The 20,063-nt window shown below is 37.0% G+C and overlaps 1 protein-coding gene across 1 annotated transcript; it reads right to left on the reverse strand.

Annotated features, from left to right (window-relative positions):
• Window positions 1–746: 746 nt before the first annotated feature.
• Window positions 747–8,525, reverse strand: COX7A2L (cytochrome c oxidase subunit 7A2 like). Its single transcript, XM_081320024.1, has 3 exons — window positions 8,352–8,525; window positions 2,898–3,032; window positions 747–2,178 (listed from the first exon to the last, which is right to left on the reverse strand). The coding sequence occupies exons 1-3, from the start codon at window positions 8,421–8,423 to the stop codon at window positions 2,035–2,037; spliced, it is 351 nt and encodes a 116-aa protein (XP_081176150.1). The 5' UTR covers window positions 8,424–8,525; the 3' UTR covers window positions 747–2,034.
• Window positions 8,526–20,063: the final 11,538 nt, after the last annotated feature.

Raw genomic sequence — 20,063 nt, forward strand, 5'->3', positions numbered from 1 at the left:
TTCATTATGAGACATATTCAGTACATGTCATTAAAGAAAAATGCACAAGTAACACAGAACTGTAGAAATGGTGTTACAAGAACGAACACCACTTCTACAATTCTGTGTTACTTCTGCATATTTTTCTTTGGTGATATGTATTGAACAAGAAGAAAAGAATTAACATATAAGTTGCTCAGTCAAGTTGAGAAAGTGCGAACAGATGACAAAGGCAAGACAGAGCTGAACTCTTATTTGGATTCCATCTTCTCCAACAAAGTTGCTTCCAGGGAAACTTGAAAAAACAGGATGACAGACTAGGATTGAAACTCAAGAGGCCAGAAACATGGTCAGGCGATACCTTTTTACTTACTTAATTTAAATCTCTAGGAATAGATGAGCTGCATCTCAGGTATGAATGGGCTAGCCAATCCCACTATTTTTGAGAAATCTTGAAGGTGTCAGCTGGATAACTTTGGACCAGCCACTCCCTTCCAGCCCTAGGAAGGTAGCAATGGAAATCCACTTTTGAAAAATCTTGCCAAGAAACTACATAAAATGACTTGAATGCAAAAACCCAGTTTACTTAAAAGATACGGGATTGCTGAAGATGTAATACAGTACAGTTGCAAGAAAAAGTATGTGAACCCTTTGGGATTATGTGGTTTTTTGCATGAATTGGCCATAAAATGCGCTCTAAACGTCATGTAAGTCACAACAATAGAAAAACACAGTCTGCTTAAAATAATACTACACAAACATTAGCTGTTGTCATGTTTTAATTGAAGATAAGATGGAAACATTCACAGTGCAGGGTGGAAAAAGTATGCGAACCTTTGGACTTAACTGGTTGACCCTCCTTTGGCAGCAATAACCTTAACCAAATGTTTCCTGTAGTTGCAGATCAGACCTGCACAACTATCTGGAGTAATTTTGGACCACTCCTCTGCACAAAACTGTTTCAGTGTAGCAATATTCTTGGGATGTCTGGTGTGAATCGCTCTCTTAAGGTCATGCCACAGCATTTCAATCGGGTTGAGGTCAGGCCTCTGACTGGGCCACTCCAGAAGGCGTATTCTGTTCTGTTGAAGCCATTGTTTTGTTGAATTACTTGTATGCTTTGGGTCATTGTCCTGTTGCATCACCCATCCTCTGAGGAGCTTCAGTTGGCGGACAGATGGTCATACGTTTTCCTGCAAAATGTCCTGATAAACTCTGGAATTCATTTTCCCATCAATGACAACAATCCGTCCAGGCCCTGAGGCAGCAAAGCAGCCCCAAACCATGATGCTCCCTCCGCCATGTTTTACAGTATGGATGAGGTTTTGATGTTGGTGTGCTGTGCCATTTTTTCTCCACACATAATGTTGTGTGTTTTTCCCAAACAACTCAATTTTGGTTTCATCTGTCCACGTTTGAAGTTTGCAAAAGAGCACCTGGATGTTCTACAGCACTACTGGCAAAATATACTGTGGACAGATTGAAACAAAAACATTTCCAAAGTGATGGGGAAACCATTGTGGAATTAATGTGCTACACAGAACCTTAAATGCAACACTCTTTCCAAGAAATCTGCAAGTCAGAAGCAGAATTAATGAAATGTACAGTTATTCAGAACAGAAAGATGTGGTAGGTTAGAACAAAATATTTATTAAATATGTTTCCACAAAAATTACATCCAAAATTTTAACAGATGGTAACATCTTCAATGTCAGATTCTCATCTCTCTCTCTCTCTCTCACTGCATCAACCATCAACTTATCACACCTTACTATTAGGAAGTTCTTCAGACTAACCATTCTACATGAGTTTTATTTTATTGACAGTTCTGAAGAGGAAGCCGCAAAACTACATAGGTGATAATGACATTCTCCACCATAGTAGTGATTTTACTCTAAATTCCTTACATTACTCTGTTTGTCTTTAACTCAACGTGAAATCCAAGAATACGCAATATATTATCATATGACTTCAGTATAATATCAGAAGGTTAAGTGCAAGTCTTCCTTTTCAGAGCAGCACAGTTAGATGATGATCTTTCTGGACATACATAATTCACTTCTCTCTTTTGGGACTGGTGGCCATATAGAGAGCTATGAGACAGTAGATGGCCCCTCCTATTGTTAATGCCATAGTGGTCCGGTAAAGAAGTCGATCGGGAAGGTTTCGTTTCAGATGTACTGGAATATCATCAGGCCTCTATCAACAAAATATATACATATGAGTTAGTACAGTAGGGGAATTAATATTTATGCAAAACCTGGGAAAAAATTAAATGGAACCTGACAATTAGCTCATCTTCAAATAAAATGTTCTAGTTATTTGTTCTAGTTATTATACTGTATTTTACATAAATTTCAGAATCCTGAGAAATCAGTCATTTAAAAATATATAATATAATTTTCTGGATTTGTTAGTATGAGTATCTATGACCATTTTTTTTATAACTACATGGCTCCTTGTCCCATGACTTTTCACATTAAGAAAATGTTGCTATGCAAAATGTAAGTTCCAGTACTATTTCCAACAATGACTTCAAGGCCCAAATGGGCAACATACACTTTCTTACAAAAATTAAAATGATTGGCAGATACAATCCCACAAAGGACAAACTGGCAAAGATGTTAACATATATTATTCAAAAATAAAATAAGACAAACAAGACCAAAAAACCAAATAAAATATGCATCTTAAAGGCTATATCATTTGCATAAACATATTAGGAATGCTACTATAGAAATAGAATCCATACATTCTAAGTGTAACTTTGCATGTTCTGTGTTTTTCATTAAACATACAGACTTGAATATAGTGAAAGAACAGAGATGTTAACTTCTAAGTAAGACAGGAAGAGCTGAAACATATCAAGTATGTTAACAGAATGTTTACAGGTTTTTTAAAAAAATAATAATTCTCACCTGAAATAATTTCCGCAGTTTTGGTACTTTGTTCTTAACCAAACCCCCAACCTTGTTTGGTGTGTCTGAAGCAACTTTAATTGGGGTATCAAATATCACAGCTGGAGACTCCACAGATACTACTGGCTTGAATCCCTAAATAAACAATTGAATTTATGCAATTGAAAACATTAATTGGCAATCAACAAGAGTACAAAACAAAAGCACATCTGATTTGACCTGGAATGAAAAGTTTCTAGATTGTGGATTTTCATATATTCTGTGAGCTGCTTGGAGTGAACAAGAATAGGTTACAAAACTTGGAATACTCCAGAAACATTGACAAAATACATATTTAGAGCACAATTAGTTAGGCAGTCCAAAGATTTCATTAACATGGAGAAGGGTTTTTTTTTCCAATTACCACCAAAATAGTTGTAAATTTGAATAGTGGAAGAGGAATAACAAGACAGGGTACTATTGCTCAGTAGGATAAACTGAAAAGCTGGGGAATGCTTAAGTGTGGTGTACACTTGCCCCTTCCTGTCCTTTCCATAGTGTTCAATGCAGTGATAAACCCATCTTGCTCAGTTATCTCAGGATATTTATGAACAGTAGCACAATCTTAAAAGTGTGGAAGCTGACTTTTATATAGATGGGGGAAAATAGAGACAGCAAGTTTCATTCTAATCCAGCAATTCATTTACCTTCATTCCTGAGGAATTTTGATCACATTTATGAGCATTCCTGAACAAACACTAATTAAGGGTTGAACACATTCCCTTTAGAATTGCAATGTATCTTTATGCATTCAAATACTGCCAGTGAAGACTCAAAACATAAATGATTCTGAAAAGCTTTACTCTCCCCACCCCCAATGGCAATTTGTAATTCACAACTGAATTTAATAAGGCTACACTGACATAAACACATTATGGAGCACAACTACAATCACCTTTATACAGATTCTCTAGTTTATTATTCCAGACAGCAAGTGTGAACAAAATGTGCTGGGAATTAAATTTCTATTTTAACAAGGTTAATAAGTGTATACTTTAAATTAATGCCTACTAATTACTTTTTGTTAGCTCATCCATCAAACTGCCTGCCAATCAAAAACACTGTTTAAAAAACAAATGTGTATGTAACTTATTTGTTTCAGTTCAAAGTGTTGTTTTTTGAGGACAACTTCTGAACCTTGATTTATATTAGGACACCTGACATTTCCTTTATATTTACAAATTATTTTATGTAAGCTTGGTCTCTTTCTCCTAATTAGAAAGTTGCCATGAACTGAGACACAGTTAATCCCGTTTTTAAAGAACTTGCTGCTAAAGAAGGCACATTTAAAGATATTAATAAATAAATATTTTTATGATTATTCAAGATTGGGAGAAGAGATTACTATTTTGAATCTTGTAGCTCAACAACAATCAACAATTAGATGCTCAGACATATTTATTTTTTATTTATTTTTTATTTACAGAGCTTATTGGCTCGTTAGCTTTTTTATTTTATTTTGTTGCACAAAATCTGTATGCTCTTCATGGACATGTATCTCTCAGTTCAATCATTAATTTTGAACCATCAAGAAAGAAGTCATTTGAAAAATATGCACAAGAATAGGAGAGGAACATGTGTCCTCTTTGGTATTCTCTTCATGGTGGAAATAAAGAAACATGAACTATGAAATAAACAATGATGAACAGATTCTCATGTCATTCAAACCATACTCAGAACAAGCCAGGTTATAAAGTCAACTTTAGACTATGCTTCAATGTCCTGTCTTATCCTGAAGTTGTCCAGTTTATATGGAATAGGAAACTACACCTAAATGGAAGACAGCCTAATTTGTTAATTTGTTTACATAAGTCAGATGGGTATGTACCCATTACCACTTATGAGTTTATATAAATCAGATTTTAAAATTATATTTAGAATGCATAGCTAGCCATTAGCCAATGCTTCCTATATCATACCTTATATTTTGAATTATTTTAAAAATAGTTATATTTTACCTCTTTCAAGATTCATCTTTCAAATGAAGGGCTGTAAACCATTACTCATTTGTTTTTATGCTATGTGGCTAAAAGGATGCATTATAGAGATGCACTATGGAAATTATTTTTTCCCCATTTTTACTTTTTATCATGAGGACAGTAAGGTGTAGTGATCATTTGTGAGAGCCCCATGTATGTCACAGACCATGGTTAAGGGAAGTACTTGGATGATAAACATACAAGTACAAACAACATGAAAAAGAGTAAAAGAATATAATACAGATGAATAAACTAGGACTTTAAAATGTTGTAGAAGATATACTTTTCTAACATAACATTAACTAATTGCAAATAATTACATGAGAATCAGTTTGGTGCATAGGATGAAGACAGCAAGCTATAACCTGAGAGCCTATGTATTCTAGCCTCACCTTAAGCATTAAGCTAACTGGGTGACTTAGTGCCAATCACTCTGAGCCTTAGGAAGAAGACACTTCCAAAAGTGTTGCTAAGAAAGCTGCAGGGACTTGTCAAGATAGTCATTATGAATCAAGACTGATTTGAAGACATGTACACACAAAAATAGTTAAATATATTGTATACAGGTAATCCTTATTTAGGAACCACAGTTACAATGATGAAAGGTAACTTTATGACCAATCCTTGCATTTATGACCATTGCTAGTCTGTAAACAAAGTTGAATTAAGATAATAAACACAGTCATGGTTTTGTTTACTGACCACTTTGCTTAAGAACCAAGTTGCTGGTCCCAAATGTGCTTACAAATGAGAACTACCTGCATATGTTACATTAAAAAACTAAAAGTCTCTATTAAACTTAAGCTAAAAGCCAATATAAGGAATCAGTCAACACAATTCACTAAATGGAATTATCTGAATTAGCTATAATGAACTCAATCCACACTACTAAGAATCTGTTCTTAGTAGAACTTAGATATCTCTCATTACCCCAAAATATAAATTCTTTCTGAATATATTTGCAGTAAATTTAATGTTGTTCTTCCACTGAAATTTTGATGGTTGCCATTTCTACTACTGCATTCAAATTGTACATCAATTTAATCATACAATCTCTGGCCTATTCCAATGTTCATCAGTAGTTTATAATTAAGGCACAATTAATATTTCAGATGTTTTTAACATTATGCTACAAATTAGTAGATATTAAGACTAATCAAATAACCTGGACCATTGTTAAGTGTGTTTTAAAAGATTTTATTTTGGTCTTATTAAATCTTGCAATCTGAACAAATTTGTTTAGCTCTCCACTAAACAAATATAAGACGGAAGAGATCCAGACTGATTATTTTCTGTATTTATCCGAGCTACTCAATACATGACTTATTATTATCTGATCTCTTATAGATTACTTCTGCTAACCTACAAAAATGTATGCTAATTGTCTGGAAGTCCTGCTCCTTCTATAGCAGGGGTGTCAAACTACAGGCCCATGGGCTGGATGCGTCACGTAGAAGCCGTGCCCACCCCAGCTCTGGCAAGGGGAAAAAGTTGCGATACGTTGTGACACGTCACATGACATGGTGAGTTTGACACCCCTGTTCTATAGATTCAACAAATCCATAAGGTAAAATTCATGCTAACCAACTAGCTAGTTTTACAATATAAAGTTCAAAGCTGCTAATCCATGCTGCTCTTTTGAGTACTAGAGAATCTTGAATTTATTGCATCTAAAGATGTCTCTAATAATGTTTTTGGAAAACCAGAATTTATCTAGTTCATAAGACCAGAATTTATACAGAATATAGACATTTTTCCTAAGTAGTCCTAGTTCTTTTCAAGCCAACAGGTAAATACAAAATCCTAATATTTTAATAAAATATTTTTTAAAAATTGCCTTCTATCAATCAAATTAGTGGAAACAAAGGGACAGTTCCCCATCAACCCTCCTCTCCCTCTCCCTGTAATCAGCATGAAAGCCAAGCTAAATGGCAGGCAAAAGATTTATCGTTCTTTTGCCAGCTCGTAACTTGTTTGTATAAAACCCTTTTATGGTACTGAATGAAAAACTAAATATAAGCATGTACTAATATATAAATTGTCATGGAAACCTAGACATAACCTCTATTTAAAGTAGTAATCAGTTAACCATAAAAACTAAATAAAATTTATTTCAGCAATCCTGCGCCAAAGCAGAAATAACTACTATATGATAACAACATGCTTCTACCACTTCCTATGTCCTTTACTATAAAGGTCAAAAGTCTTAAAGACCTTGTCCTTGGAGGTTCATATTTACATGTGGTTAGCAGGGTTTATCTCCATTTGTGATATCTGAACTGTAAATAAATAAATTTCTCAACCGAGTTTATTAAACAACTCCTGTATGTGAAGGTATTTCCTTTAAAAGCCTACGTTCAAGTCGACCATTTAACCCTACTATCCTACAACATTACAGATCTTAATTATATATACAAATGTTTTCCCAGCTTTTAACATATTGATTGAATTTAGTTTGCCTCTTTTCTTCTATGTATTTTCATTTCCATGTGGGTCATTTTTCTTCTTGACATGGAATTCTTTTTAATCAAAACTAAAAAATATTTTTTCTTTCTTGCACATTAGGAAATTATTTTATCTGAATATGGAAATATTGGGGCTCTGGAAGAAATCAGTGCCTCTGAAGATTATCGATTCCTGCCAAAATGCATATAACATTAATGATCAGTAACTATGACGTTAAACACACAATACTGCATATTAGAGCCTTGCAAAAACTTGGGAGGGGGGGGGGAAGGAATTTAAAATAGAATAATCAGAAGAAATGTCTTTGTTCCCAGTAAAATTAGGTTGTCCATTTTGGAATTGTTCTGAAGGTAAAAAAAAAACCCTTCTGAATTAAATAACTATATACATGGGCTTTACGTCACTTCTACACAAGAAATCATAACACGTGAAAGTTTGAGAGTCCCTCCTCGCAGACCAGGGGTAGGCAACCTCGGCTCTTTTATGACTCATGGACTTCAACTCCCAGAATTCCTGAGCCAGCTATGCTATGAATTCCTGAGCTATGCTGGCTCAGGAATTCTGGGAGTTGAAGTCCATGAGTCATAAAAGAGCCGAGGTTGCCTACCCCTGTCCCAGACAAACAGCACAAGGTCACGTCCTCGTGCTCCTGGCCGTCGGTTGCTCCTCGTGCCACAGGAACACCGGGCGGAGCGGCCAGTCCGTGTCTCCTTTTAGCCAATCAGCAGGAAAGGACTCAGCAGCGGCAGCTAGAGCTGCCGCCTCTCCGCCGTCACCCGCCGACGGGAGCCCACGTGTCCCTGCAGACCCCTCTGGCACCTCTTCGTAAAGCATCGCCCCCTCCCCTTCGCGTTTTCCGGCGCCTAAAGAGAAATGAGCCTCGTAGGCACACGTAGGGAAATCCTTCGCTGCACGGAATACAACTGTGAAGGTCGACTCGCCGGTCGCTCGGCAACATGATTCTCGTTACCTGAGGGGAGCAGGCAGCGGAAGCGCCGGTCCCAATCAGCCTCTGCGTGAAGCCGCCGAATTTGTAATACATGACGGGACCTCGGAACGATTCCCCTGAGCTACATGCGCCCTCCCGCTTCTCCCGCTTGGCAAGCAAGAAAGTACCCGGCTGCGACGTTTACGGCAAAAAGACCTTCCGTGCGACTGGCTCCTTCTTGGACCTCTGTCCCAAAAGTAGGCCCCAAAGGAGTGCCTGAAATGTTTTACCTCGAAGGAAAACGACATGAAACTAAAGACATTAGCCGAGGCTCTGAAATGAATTGCATAGTGTAAGAATATGCATCATGGAAAAGTTAGCGGGGCCAGGAAAAAAAAGACATTTTAATTGGGCAATACTTTAGACAGCCTGATTTTTTTTTTTAAAAAAAAAAAGTAGTACGCCTGCGTAGTTCGTAGTCTGTGTTGCCGGTCCAGAGAGAGAGTTACTGTAGTTGAAGTTATACGCAACGGAAGTGGGATACGTTGCGCTTGTTTCCTATGTTAGTCCAGGTTGGTCCAGCTAGGTGGCAGTACGTAGCTGACCTTGGCCGGGAGAGGAAATCCCAAGGATGTGTTAGACGCGGAGGATAAAAAAACAACCTTTAACCACTTTAATACCGTTCCCAAGAAAACCACAAGGATATATTCATGAGATCACCAGGATATGAAGCAGGATGAAACTTAAGAATTGCTCAAAGAAAAGGCAAAACATTTAGCTTGTCACTCAAAGCAAAAAAAGGTTGACATTCACAGCTTTTTTAATCTTTCTCTTTGGAAATGAAAGTATGTGGGTGGGTGTGTTCCCCCCCTCCAATTCAAACACATTCTAAAAGTTGTTATTATTATTATTATTATTATTATTATTATTATTATTATTATTATTATTATTATTATTATTATGCTAGTGCAGTTTAGTGTCAACACATACCTATCTGAAAAGCATTAGATTGACAAAGGATGGAAGGGTGTGTACCAAGATTGCAGTGTAGTTTAGCTTTTATTTTAGTTATCAGTTTGTGGGCAGTTTAATAGTTAAAGTAACTCTAGGTGTCAAAACACTACTTTTGAGGCACTGATTTGCTATTTTATTTTCCCAAAGTACAGATTTAGGTAAAAGTAAAAACTTGGCTGAGCTCAGCTCAATGACTTCTTTGACACATCTGTGTAGTTTTTTTTGGCAACAGTACTGCTGGAATAAATTTATTTCCAGTCCATGTGGTCACAGCCTTGTTGTCAGCCAAGTTGGCTGAAAATTATGGGAAATTTAGCCCAGATGGAGGGCACCCATTTTGGAAAGGTCAGATTTAATTGTCAAGAAATTACATTTTGCCTTTTGTACTTGAGACATTACAGGAAAATCCATAAATATATTCCAGTAAGATAAAAGTTTAATGAAGTTTATTTCCAAGTGGGCAGCAGTTTGCCCTCTATATTAGCCTGCAAAATTTAAACTATTGATAAATGATATAAAACAGTTGAGTTAATGGTCTTTGCAGTGATAAAGTTGGAAAGTGAGAAGACCAAGAGAATGAAATACATATAAAATTATGGATTTGGAGATGATTATTAAGAGCATCATGAGTGGCAAGAAGAACTTATCAATCAGTACTGGACAAAATAGAGTATGATAGTTCCATTGAGGTAATGATCAATAAAGGGAAATTAATATATTTGTTGCTAAAATACAAGTGGATGATAGGCAGGATAAGAGAGAAGGATAAAGTAGATTGACAGGTCGAAAGATATTACTGAAATGTCTTATTTTCAACTTATTACCGTTTGATCAGGATCACTGGTATTTGTCTATACAGTCCTCAGAGGTTGTACTGGCTCAATGGCAATTAGTAACTAATAATATTTATATTAATTGTATTAGGCATTTAAATGCTCAAGGAAGCAAACCAGGAAAAAATAGATGGCTAGAACAACCCATCTTTTTAAACAAGCTGGCCTGGCCTGATAGGACGGGGTGGGATTTTTAATTAATGAATTTTAATCTTAAATTTGTACTAATTTTATGGGCATTGTTTAATTATGTTTTAATAATCTTAGTTTTTGTATCTAGTTTTTTATGTATTGCCCTGTTCACCGCCCTGAGTCCCTAGGGAGAAGGGCGGTATATAAATTAAATTAAATAAATAATAAATAAATTTGAAATGAAATTCTGTTCCATATAAGACAGTGTAGAGGAAAATTTGGCAATTATAGTTTTTTAAAAAAAATCAGAACTCTTAAAGCAATAGCTAACTATTTTCATAACATGGTCAGAAAAACTGAGTGGATGCAACTGATCAGAAGTCAAACATGAATCAGGGATGGCTTTAATTTATCTTTACTTCCTGATAGTACTCCCTGATAGAGAGTCGTTTGTCTGTAATTCATCCCCAAATCATCTGTAGGTCTAGAATATCATGCACACTGTTGAGGCCATATCTTTGACTCATCTTTATTTTTCTTACATAAACTGGGTTCAGATCAAGTCTGCTTCTGGTGTATGCAAATATAATGTTTTCACATGTGTAAGAATATTTATTTGTTCATCTACTTGTATCTTGCATTTGTTTTTGTGGTTTTTTTTGAAAATGGAATAAAAGAACCACCACAAAACTAGAATCTATTATAATTATGTTTTGAGACTATAAAATATAACCAGTGGTTCCAAAAACAGCTTCACTTCGGTATCCCCTTTTGGTTGCTGTGGAAACTAGCTAAAACCACCCAAAACATGAGGATGCTGTATTCAGTGGTGGGATTCAAATACTTGAACAACTGGTTCTGTGGATGTCTGTGCTGGACCAGATTGTAGCCAGCTTAGGAGTTAAGAACTGTGTTAGAGTATTTAGCATTTACAGGGTTAATGTTGTATCATTGAGAGAACTGTATGTAAGAACATTTAGCATTTAAAGGGTTAAACGTTGTTTCCTTAAGAGACGGCTTTTGGGAAATGGAGTCTAGTGTAGTTAGTCCTATAGACAGTGGGAGGAGTTAAAAAGTTTATTGCAGGACATCCTGGTTACGTGCCAGGTGGTAAAGCCTTTGTCTAATCAACCATGCTGCACGTATCGACTAGCAGCTGTAACCACGCATAGCTGTGATGGAGAATTATCCCTTTTTACCTATGGAAATGAATAGATATGGGCATATATGTGCTTCTACAACCGGATGTCTTTACTGCAAAATGTAATTCTTTGCTTAAAAGTTCCTGGACAATAAAAATATCTGTTATACAATTATTTTCGTTGAGTTGAACTGTCTGGAATTCTGGAGTTACAAAGCATTTTAATTCTAAGAGCCAGAATAATACCGCTTTCGGAACTCCATTCTGGGTCTGGCCAACAAAAAAGTAGCTACCGGTTCTGCCAAATTGGTGCAAACTGGCTGAATCCCACCACTGGCTGTATTTTACTTTTTTTACTCCTCTGTGAGCCTCAATGTACTTCAGTGTTATTTGCTTTGCAGGCATATACATAAAATATAAAGACTGAAGGTTATCCACATTTTTCCTCTAAATAATCACCTCCTGCAATTCTGACCTATGTTGGCTTTCCAAATATTTATTGCAGATCATTCACCAAAACAATTTTTAGACCCTGCTCTAGTGGGTTTTTTTAGGATATGTATGCTTCATTACAACTAATTAGTGAGTGAGCTTCAGATAGCGATGGAAAGCTGAAATTGAAAACGAAACGAGGAATGAGGAACAATAGATCCTACTTTCTTCTAAGGCCTCATATTTGTTTGCCTTGTATACATTTGTGGGGTTTCCTGGAGCAACTAAAATGAAAGCTGGGCTTTGTTCTTTTGAATATGCAGGCTAGGAATGTTAGAGAGGAAGAGCTAAGCAAGCTCAATTCTCACATTAATTATGCAGGAATCCTCTTAAAATAAAAGCAGAGATTGTGTTGCTTCTGCCTCAGAGGAACTTTATATTTAGAATTTAAATGATTCCCCCCCCCCCATTTGAGCAGGTAAAAGATCTGTTTCTCTTTTGGAAGGAAAATTTCAGTGCATAAATCTTGTCTTGCAGGATATTATCTCCAAGGCAGAGGACTGCTTAAAGTCTTGTGAATGTAACCATGATATAGTTCTGTTCCTCAGCCACAGGGAATAACTGAGGTGGTAGATTTAGAAAATGAAAGTGATGTGTGCTCGTTATTTTTTTTACATAATAATCATTTGTAAAAGGCTTCAAATTGGAAGGAGAGGACCCAGTAAAATTATGTTTGCTGTTAATATGTCAAGCCAATTAAAGAGGAGAAGAAAAAATAATAATCCCTCTAATGGCATTCTGATTTAGGGGGAAAAAGACAATATAGCATATCAGCCCCATACAGCAAGAAGTGAAATTATTTATACTACACATAGATTTCCTAAAAGTTGGCTTTCTGTCATTTCAGGGGGGAAAAAAGAGTTATAAAGCAGATTGCACCTGTTGTAGTAGAAGAACAAATGTGTTTCGTTGTTTACTCAGAAACTGTATGACTCTGCTTTGCTTACACTGGTCTCGCAAATCAAATTCAAATAGGGAATTCTGAAAATTTGTCAATAAAGTGGCAGCCCAGGGCTTAAATGTAGCAGAAACATCTTCTTTGGTGCTTTCCAAACCCTTTGCCCAGTTTGACTTCTTAAAGATTCTTAAAAAGATTGTGTTAATTTTAAAACTATAAAACGAGGAGGAGAAAGGTTGCAGAGTAGAAGAGCAGTCTTAGCATCATCTTTATTTACAAAAAATATCTCTGGGCCTCATGCAAGCTTTTATACAAAATAAAAATGATAAATATTCAATTAAATGTGCCCTTTCCTGCTCAAAAGAAGGCAGCAAGCCGGGAGTGAAGAGCATCCTGACCGACTTAAAGGATTAGTGGGAATACTATCATTTATTTAGTTATTTCCCACCTTTATTTTTTATAAATAATTCATGTTTTGGCTTATGGTAGATGGATATTTTGTAAATGTTAATGTCCACATTGGCCGCCAGTTTCTGATCATTCCATCCCACTCTTAGATTCTTATATTGCTATCATATTGCCATTCCCACGTGCTCTTCCCATTATGAAATAAGAAAGTGTTACCAGCTAATTTCATTGTCCAGGATTATCTCTGAGAAAGTGCAAAATGAATGCATTGTTCTGCTCTTTTGTGGATCATCCACATAGTTTCCCTGCCTTGGCTCCAAAACAGCTACTTCTCATTTATGGAGGATGTGTCCTCTCAACAATGCCTCCATTTGAGGACTAGCCTATTTCTGAGGCCAGACCGAAACTCAGCAGGAAAGTCATATTCTCCATTGGGAAACAGAATAAGACTTTTTATGCAAACATTCTGTGTCAGATGGAGGATCCTGCAAAATAGCCATTTCCTTTCCATCTGCAGAGTTCTGTGCCTGCATTGTCATTTCAGCTTTGGCTGCTGGAGAGAACAGAATGTCACCCAGCAACCTCAGTTTGGGGAGAGAAGAAATCCTTTAGTTTCCCAGAAGCCAGGGAGGGCATGCTCAATTTTCCTGGCTATCCTATGTTGTTGTTGACCTTACCGAGATAAGGGAAGAGTGGGCCAATTCATGGTGTCAGTGTAGTGATGGAGCTGGATGCAGATGATTTGCTTATGGCTAGAGACAGGTGCAGCACTCCAGTGCAGTGTTTCTCCCTGGAAATTGGCCCCAGATCAGCTCAGCGAGGAAGGGAACATATTTACAGTAGGGCTGTGGAAACACCACTCTATCCTCCAACAGCAGTAGCAAACATCACCCTTGAGTATGGTTAGCAACTCTGCTGCCTTGTTGCAGGGGTACTGCAATAATAGGATGAAAATAAATCTTCAGGGCTGTGCGAATGGACCCTAAATAGCTACAGACTAAGTTTCATATTTATTACTTACTAGCTGCAATGTTCCTATCTTTATTTTTCCTGCAGTCCCTGTAATAGATTAAAAATAGCGCAAACCAAATAGAAGTTTCCTCAGAGGTAACCTAAAAATGTGTATTTGCCAGGAGTTGCTGTAATTGGTTATTGACTTCTTCTCTAATGTTTGCCCGAGACAAAAATTAATAAGAGAGGGTGGTTATCAATGTTTTACATTCAAATTTACATTGGAACATAATTATATATCCTCCATTTCATTTTTACTGCTTATTGTTGAGCCTCCACAGCTGAGAAAAATTTTAAAAAGCAGGAATTATACAGACTTCAGGAAAGTACCTTTAACTGTATGTAAATACAAAAACCTTGGACATTGTAAAAGAAATTTCCGACCTTTATGTAATGGTGAATTTTTTTAAGGCAGTGTGTCTGAATTATTTCAAATGCTTCTTTCTAGGTTTCCTGTCGTTGAATTAAGTCACTGTTTGTAAGATAAATTTTCAATAGTTCTCCTTCTGTCCCCAAATTATTTATGTCTTCTTTCCCTTCCATTACTTTTCCAGCCTTTCCCACAATCTCTCATCCCTTTGCCAGAGGGTATTCATTTTGAACACTTGCATATGTTGTACTTCCTATGAAGTACAGGAGGCTCCATTAGCTTTTATCCTGCTACCAGGGCATTTATTGATTTGAAAAATGTATATGGCTAGCTCCACAGTAGCACATAAAACAGCCCTAGGTAGCTAACAAGAACACACACTCAACCCTTCCCCCCCCCATCAGATTGAAACTAACCCAACACCATAACTCTGTCCCTCTTAAAAACCAAAGGAAAGGCTGTGCTCACCTTTCATTCTAACCCAACATTTGGAGGAAGAGCCATATCTTCACTCTTCGGGGTGGGGGGAGAAAGGGCAAGGGCCCTCCATAGGCTATTCCACAGGGTAGGCATAGCTACAGAAAAGGCTTCCTTCCTAGACCCTACCAGGTGACAATATTCAATAGAGAGAACTGGGTTGAGCTCACCATAACCAATCTAGTGGGGTTGCTAGTTCAGGCCTTTTGAACTTGGCATGTCAAAAATTTTGAAAATACCTAACTTGATTCTGTTGGTTTCTCCCTCCCTCCCTCCCTCCCTCTCTCTCTCTCTCTCTCTCTCTCTCTCTCTCTCTCTCTCTCTCTCACACACACACACACACACACACACACACACACACACACACACACAGAACAAAAGGGAAACAATTATTGTTAGTTCTGATTCTGATTTAGTTATTTACTATTTATGTTTTTATTATTTCTTTATTGCTGTATGTTGTCCAGTACCCATTTAGATTTGGGCAGGTTGTACTGTAAATAGGTTTAAAAAATGGATATTGTATTATACATTTTTTCTATATGCTTTGATTCTAAATTTTACTATATATATTTGAAGTAAATCTATTTCCAAGTGATACACTCTCTTTTATTGATGAGGAAATCTCCTTTTACTCTGGCCAAAAGCATAGCTTTTTGCACCTACATTGGTCTTCCATTCATAAAGTAATATATTTGTTGCATAGATATAGGGAGAAGGAAAGTAGAAAAAAAGATTGTAAAAGCAGTTTCCAATTTTCTTAATAGTGGTTATACATTTCTTTTTCTTATATTCTTTGTTGTTACTAATTTTCTCTATTTTCTTCATTTCTTTCCCAACATTTGTATTATTTTTATCTGGTCAAACTATAAAAATTATATTTGTTGCATATAAATATTTATGAGGATTGCAATGGATTATTTCTGTTAAGACTGCTAAACAACAGTATTCTGACTCCAGCTGTTGTATATATCTCCTTGCTGAGACCCCTGTGCCTGGCCTGTATAAGTAGATATAATCACTGCTGACAGTCTGTATCAGATAGTTGAACTCATAAAATATCTTTTGTCAACCACAAGGATCTTTATTGCATGCAGGAGACTTTATAGCAGACAACAAGATGTGGCGGATGATGAAATGGACGGTATTTCAAAGTCAAAGACAGTAATGGTCCTACCATGAGAGCAGACCACATGTAATGGTGTCCAGGAAGTGATAGAATATTCAAGGTTAAGAAGAAGGAGGAAGTACGTCACAAAATGGGAGGGATTGACTGAACAGATTAACATAACAGTTTAACATAACATGTTGTGGTTCCCAAACAACCACATGGTGGCAGCACAATATGATAATACCTAGAGGAAAATTAACCAACTATGCACTGCATAATACTTTTATAGCTGATGTAACAGCACAAACAGCTTTCTTTTTCCTTTCCTTTTCTTTTCTTTATAGGTGCCTATGACACCAAGAGCAACTATTTTGTTATATAAATGGCCACATAATAAATGTGTACCCTAAAGTATCTTATCTAGCTTCATCAAAATTTAATTAAATCATAGTAAAAGCACACATACAAAGAAAGGGAAACCCGGCTACAAATCACATTAACTGAAGTAATGAATTAATAACAAGAATTAAGAACATCAATGCATGGTTTGTAACCATTCCAAATTAATTAAAAACCAAATTTTATGACTAGACAAACAGTGATTATAGCAAACTGTGTCTTTGTCAGCAAACCGTGTTGAAACAAACTATTGAGTAAAGATGTTTGTGAGCTCATTTCATGTACTCCAAGAACAATTATTGCATTATCTTGATGATCACTTATGAATAATAACTTGAATACGGCTGCTAATTTTATTGAATTGAAGTTGAACTATCTAAAAAAGGTAAGGTGAAGTTGGACAAAATATGAAGCATGAAGAGACTAATTGGATCAACAATGAAATGGTTACCTCCATACTTGGTCATGATGTTTTTAATTGGTTTTTAGACCAATCATTCTCCCTTAGTTTTGCCTACCAATCAAGAAATGCTTCAGGATAAATTGAAGGAAAATTTCAGATATTTCTTGAGTTCTGAAGTGAAAGGTTGGATCCAAATAAAAGAGCAATCTTATGAGTGGATCTAGACTCTGGTAATGGTTGATATAAAAGCATGATACAGAGAGCTAGATTTTCCTGTATGTTCATTTAAAGGCACTTCAGTAGCTATTTTCAAAATGCACATAATGGATGCATCTCACTCAATTCTACTTTTTAAATATTTATGGTATATTTTATAGGCTATCAACAAGGAATAATAAATGCATTGTGATTTTTCTGATGGCAGCTAGATAATAAGATAAAATTAAATCTGTTTTCCAGACAAGAAGAATTCATCTTGTTCCCTCAATTTCAATGTTTTTAAGACTGCTTCTAATGAATTATTTGAATTATACTTGCAGAGGCTTCTGAGACATTATCAATCTTGAAGATTGCACAAAAGGAAGTAGCCTTCAGCTATATAGGGTGGCTTGTCAGATGCTTGTAACTCCCCAGTGGTTACCATTTTAGACAAGAAATATCAACTGGAACTTTATGTTGCTTGACATACAGTATATGGCTGCTTTGGGTTGGTGATAACTCTGAGATGCAAAACTAATATGTAAATAAAGAATGGAGAAATAAGCATCTCTATCGCTTTCCCTTCCAGGTTTGGGTGGGCAATTTGTGTATTACTTTAAAAAGTATGGGAGGAAAAACCCAAAATGATAGTATTGAATATCAGATACGGGAAGGAATTGATATATCATGATAAACTTCTAGAAAAATGCCAGAACCTTTGCGTATTATATGAAAGAAGCTAGCAATTAAAAGAAGACCACATTTCTCAAAATTTAATTGCGTACAGAGAAGTCCTATTTTCTAGTGTCTTGGGTTTGTTGCTCATTTATGACTATAATTGTTGCTCATTTATGACTATAATTAAAAAAACTAAGGTTTTTTGAAATAAGGGACGATAAGAATTGGCGGGTTGGAGAACAGGAGGGAAAGCCTGCATTTCAAACCAGTTGGAGAATGTGATTTATGACTGTTAATTAGAGGAGGGAATTGTTCTTGATACTATGTGCTCAGGGGAGGGGAATTCAGATTTGGGTTTCGCCTATGTACCTGCCGATACTATGCTGCTCAAATGTTGTTGTTGTTGTTAGTTGCGAAGTCGTGTCCAACCCATCGCGACCCTATGGACAACGTTCCTCCAGGCCTTCCTATCCTCTACCATCTTCTGGAGTCCATTTAAGCTCACGCCTACTCCTTCAGTGACTCCATCCAGCCACCTCATTTTCTGTCATCCCCTTCTTCTCTTGCCCTCAATCTTTCCCAGCAGTAGGCTCTTCTCCAGTGAGTCCTTCCTTCTCATTAGGTGGCCAAAGTATTTGAGTTTTAGCTTCAGGATCTGGCCTTCTAAAGAGCAGTCAGGGTTGATCTCCTCTAGGACTGACCGGTTTGATTGCCTTGCAGTCCAAGGGAGTCGCAGGAGTCTTCTCCAGCACCACAGTTGAAAGGCCTCGATTCTTTGGCGCTCAGCCTTTTTGATGGTCCAGCTTTCACTGCCATACATTGCAACTGGGAAGACCATAGCCTTGACTATGCGCGCTTTTGTTGGCAGGGTGATGTCTCTGCTTTTTAGTGTGCTGTCTAGATTTGCCATGGCTTTCCTCCCAAGGAGCAAATGTCTTTTAATTTCTTGGCTACAGTCCCCATCTGCAGTGATCTTGGAGCCCAGGAAAGTGTGTGCTGCTCAAATAAAGATTCTTTAAGTTAACAATGCCTCAAAGTTCTTTGAAGAGTTTCATTTGTCAGAACCATGACAAAACAGGCGTAGAATCAAAATCACATCAAGTATTAGTACCACTTTATAATGCCTTGGTAATCTGGAATACTGCATCCAGTTTTGGTCACCACGTTACAAAAAAGATGTTGAGACTTTTGGAAAAAGTGCAAAGAAGAGCAACTAAGATGATTAAAGGCCTGGAGACTAAAATATATGAAAAGTGGTTGCAGGAATTGGGAATGGCCACTCTAGAGAAAAGGAAGGACTAGTGGGGACACGATAGCATTATTCCAGTATTTGAGAAGCTGCCACAAGGAGGAGGGGGTCAATTTATTTTCCAAAGCACCAGAAGGAAAGACAAGAAACAATGGATGGAAACTAATCACGGACAGAAGTAACCTGGAATTAAGGAGAAACTTCTTAACAGTGAGGACAGTTAACCAGTGGGTGCTTCAACACTGGAGGTTTTTAAGAAGAGACTGGACAGCCACTTGTCTGAAATGATATAGGGTCTCCTGCATGAGCAGGGGACTGGATTATAAGACCTCCAAGGTCCCTTCCAGCTCTATTCTGATTCTGATTTTTTTAATCTTTAACTTATTATATTTTTTTCATGTGCCTCCTTTTAGTGATGTATTTTTTACAGTTTTTATACTTTAATACTTGAATCACAGAAGATCACACGCACAGTTTGTAAACCGCTTACCTTATGAATTAACCAAAGTTGTTTCATTAGGTTGCAACTTGATGAACACCCATAGGTCAGAATAGCCACTTGTTTGAGCTTTCCAAGCTGTACAGTATATAACTTCGCTGCTGTTTCTTTTTGGCAGGTGAGGATAAAGGTAAAGGTAAAGGTTCCCCCGCACATGCGTGCTAGTCGTTTCCAACTCTAGGGGCCTGTGCTCATCTCCGTTTCAAAGCCGAAGAGCCAGCGCTTGTCCGAGGACGTCTCTGTGGTCATGTGGCCGGCATGACTAGACGCCAAAGGCGCACGGAGCACTGTTACCTTCCCACCGTAGTGGTCCCTATTTTTCTACTTGCACTTTTACGTGCTTTCGAACTGCTAGGTTGGCAGAAGCTGGGACGAGTAACAGGCGCTCACTCTGTTACGCGGCACTCAGGATTCGACCCGCCAAACTGCCTACCTTCTGAT

Source organism: Vipera berus (assembly GCF_964194415.1).
Source record: "Vipera berus genome assembly, chromosome: 1".
NCBI lineage: Eukaryota > Metazoa > Chordata > Lepidosauria > Squamata > Viperidae > Vipera > Vipera berus.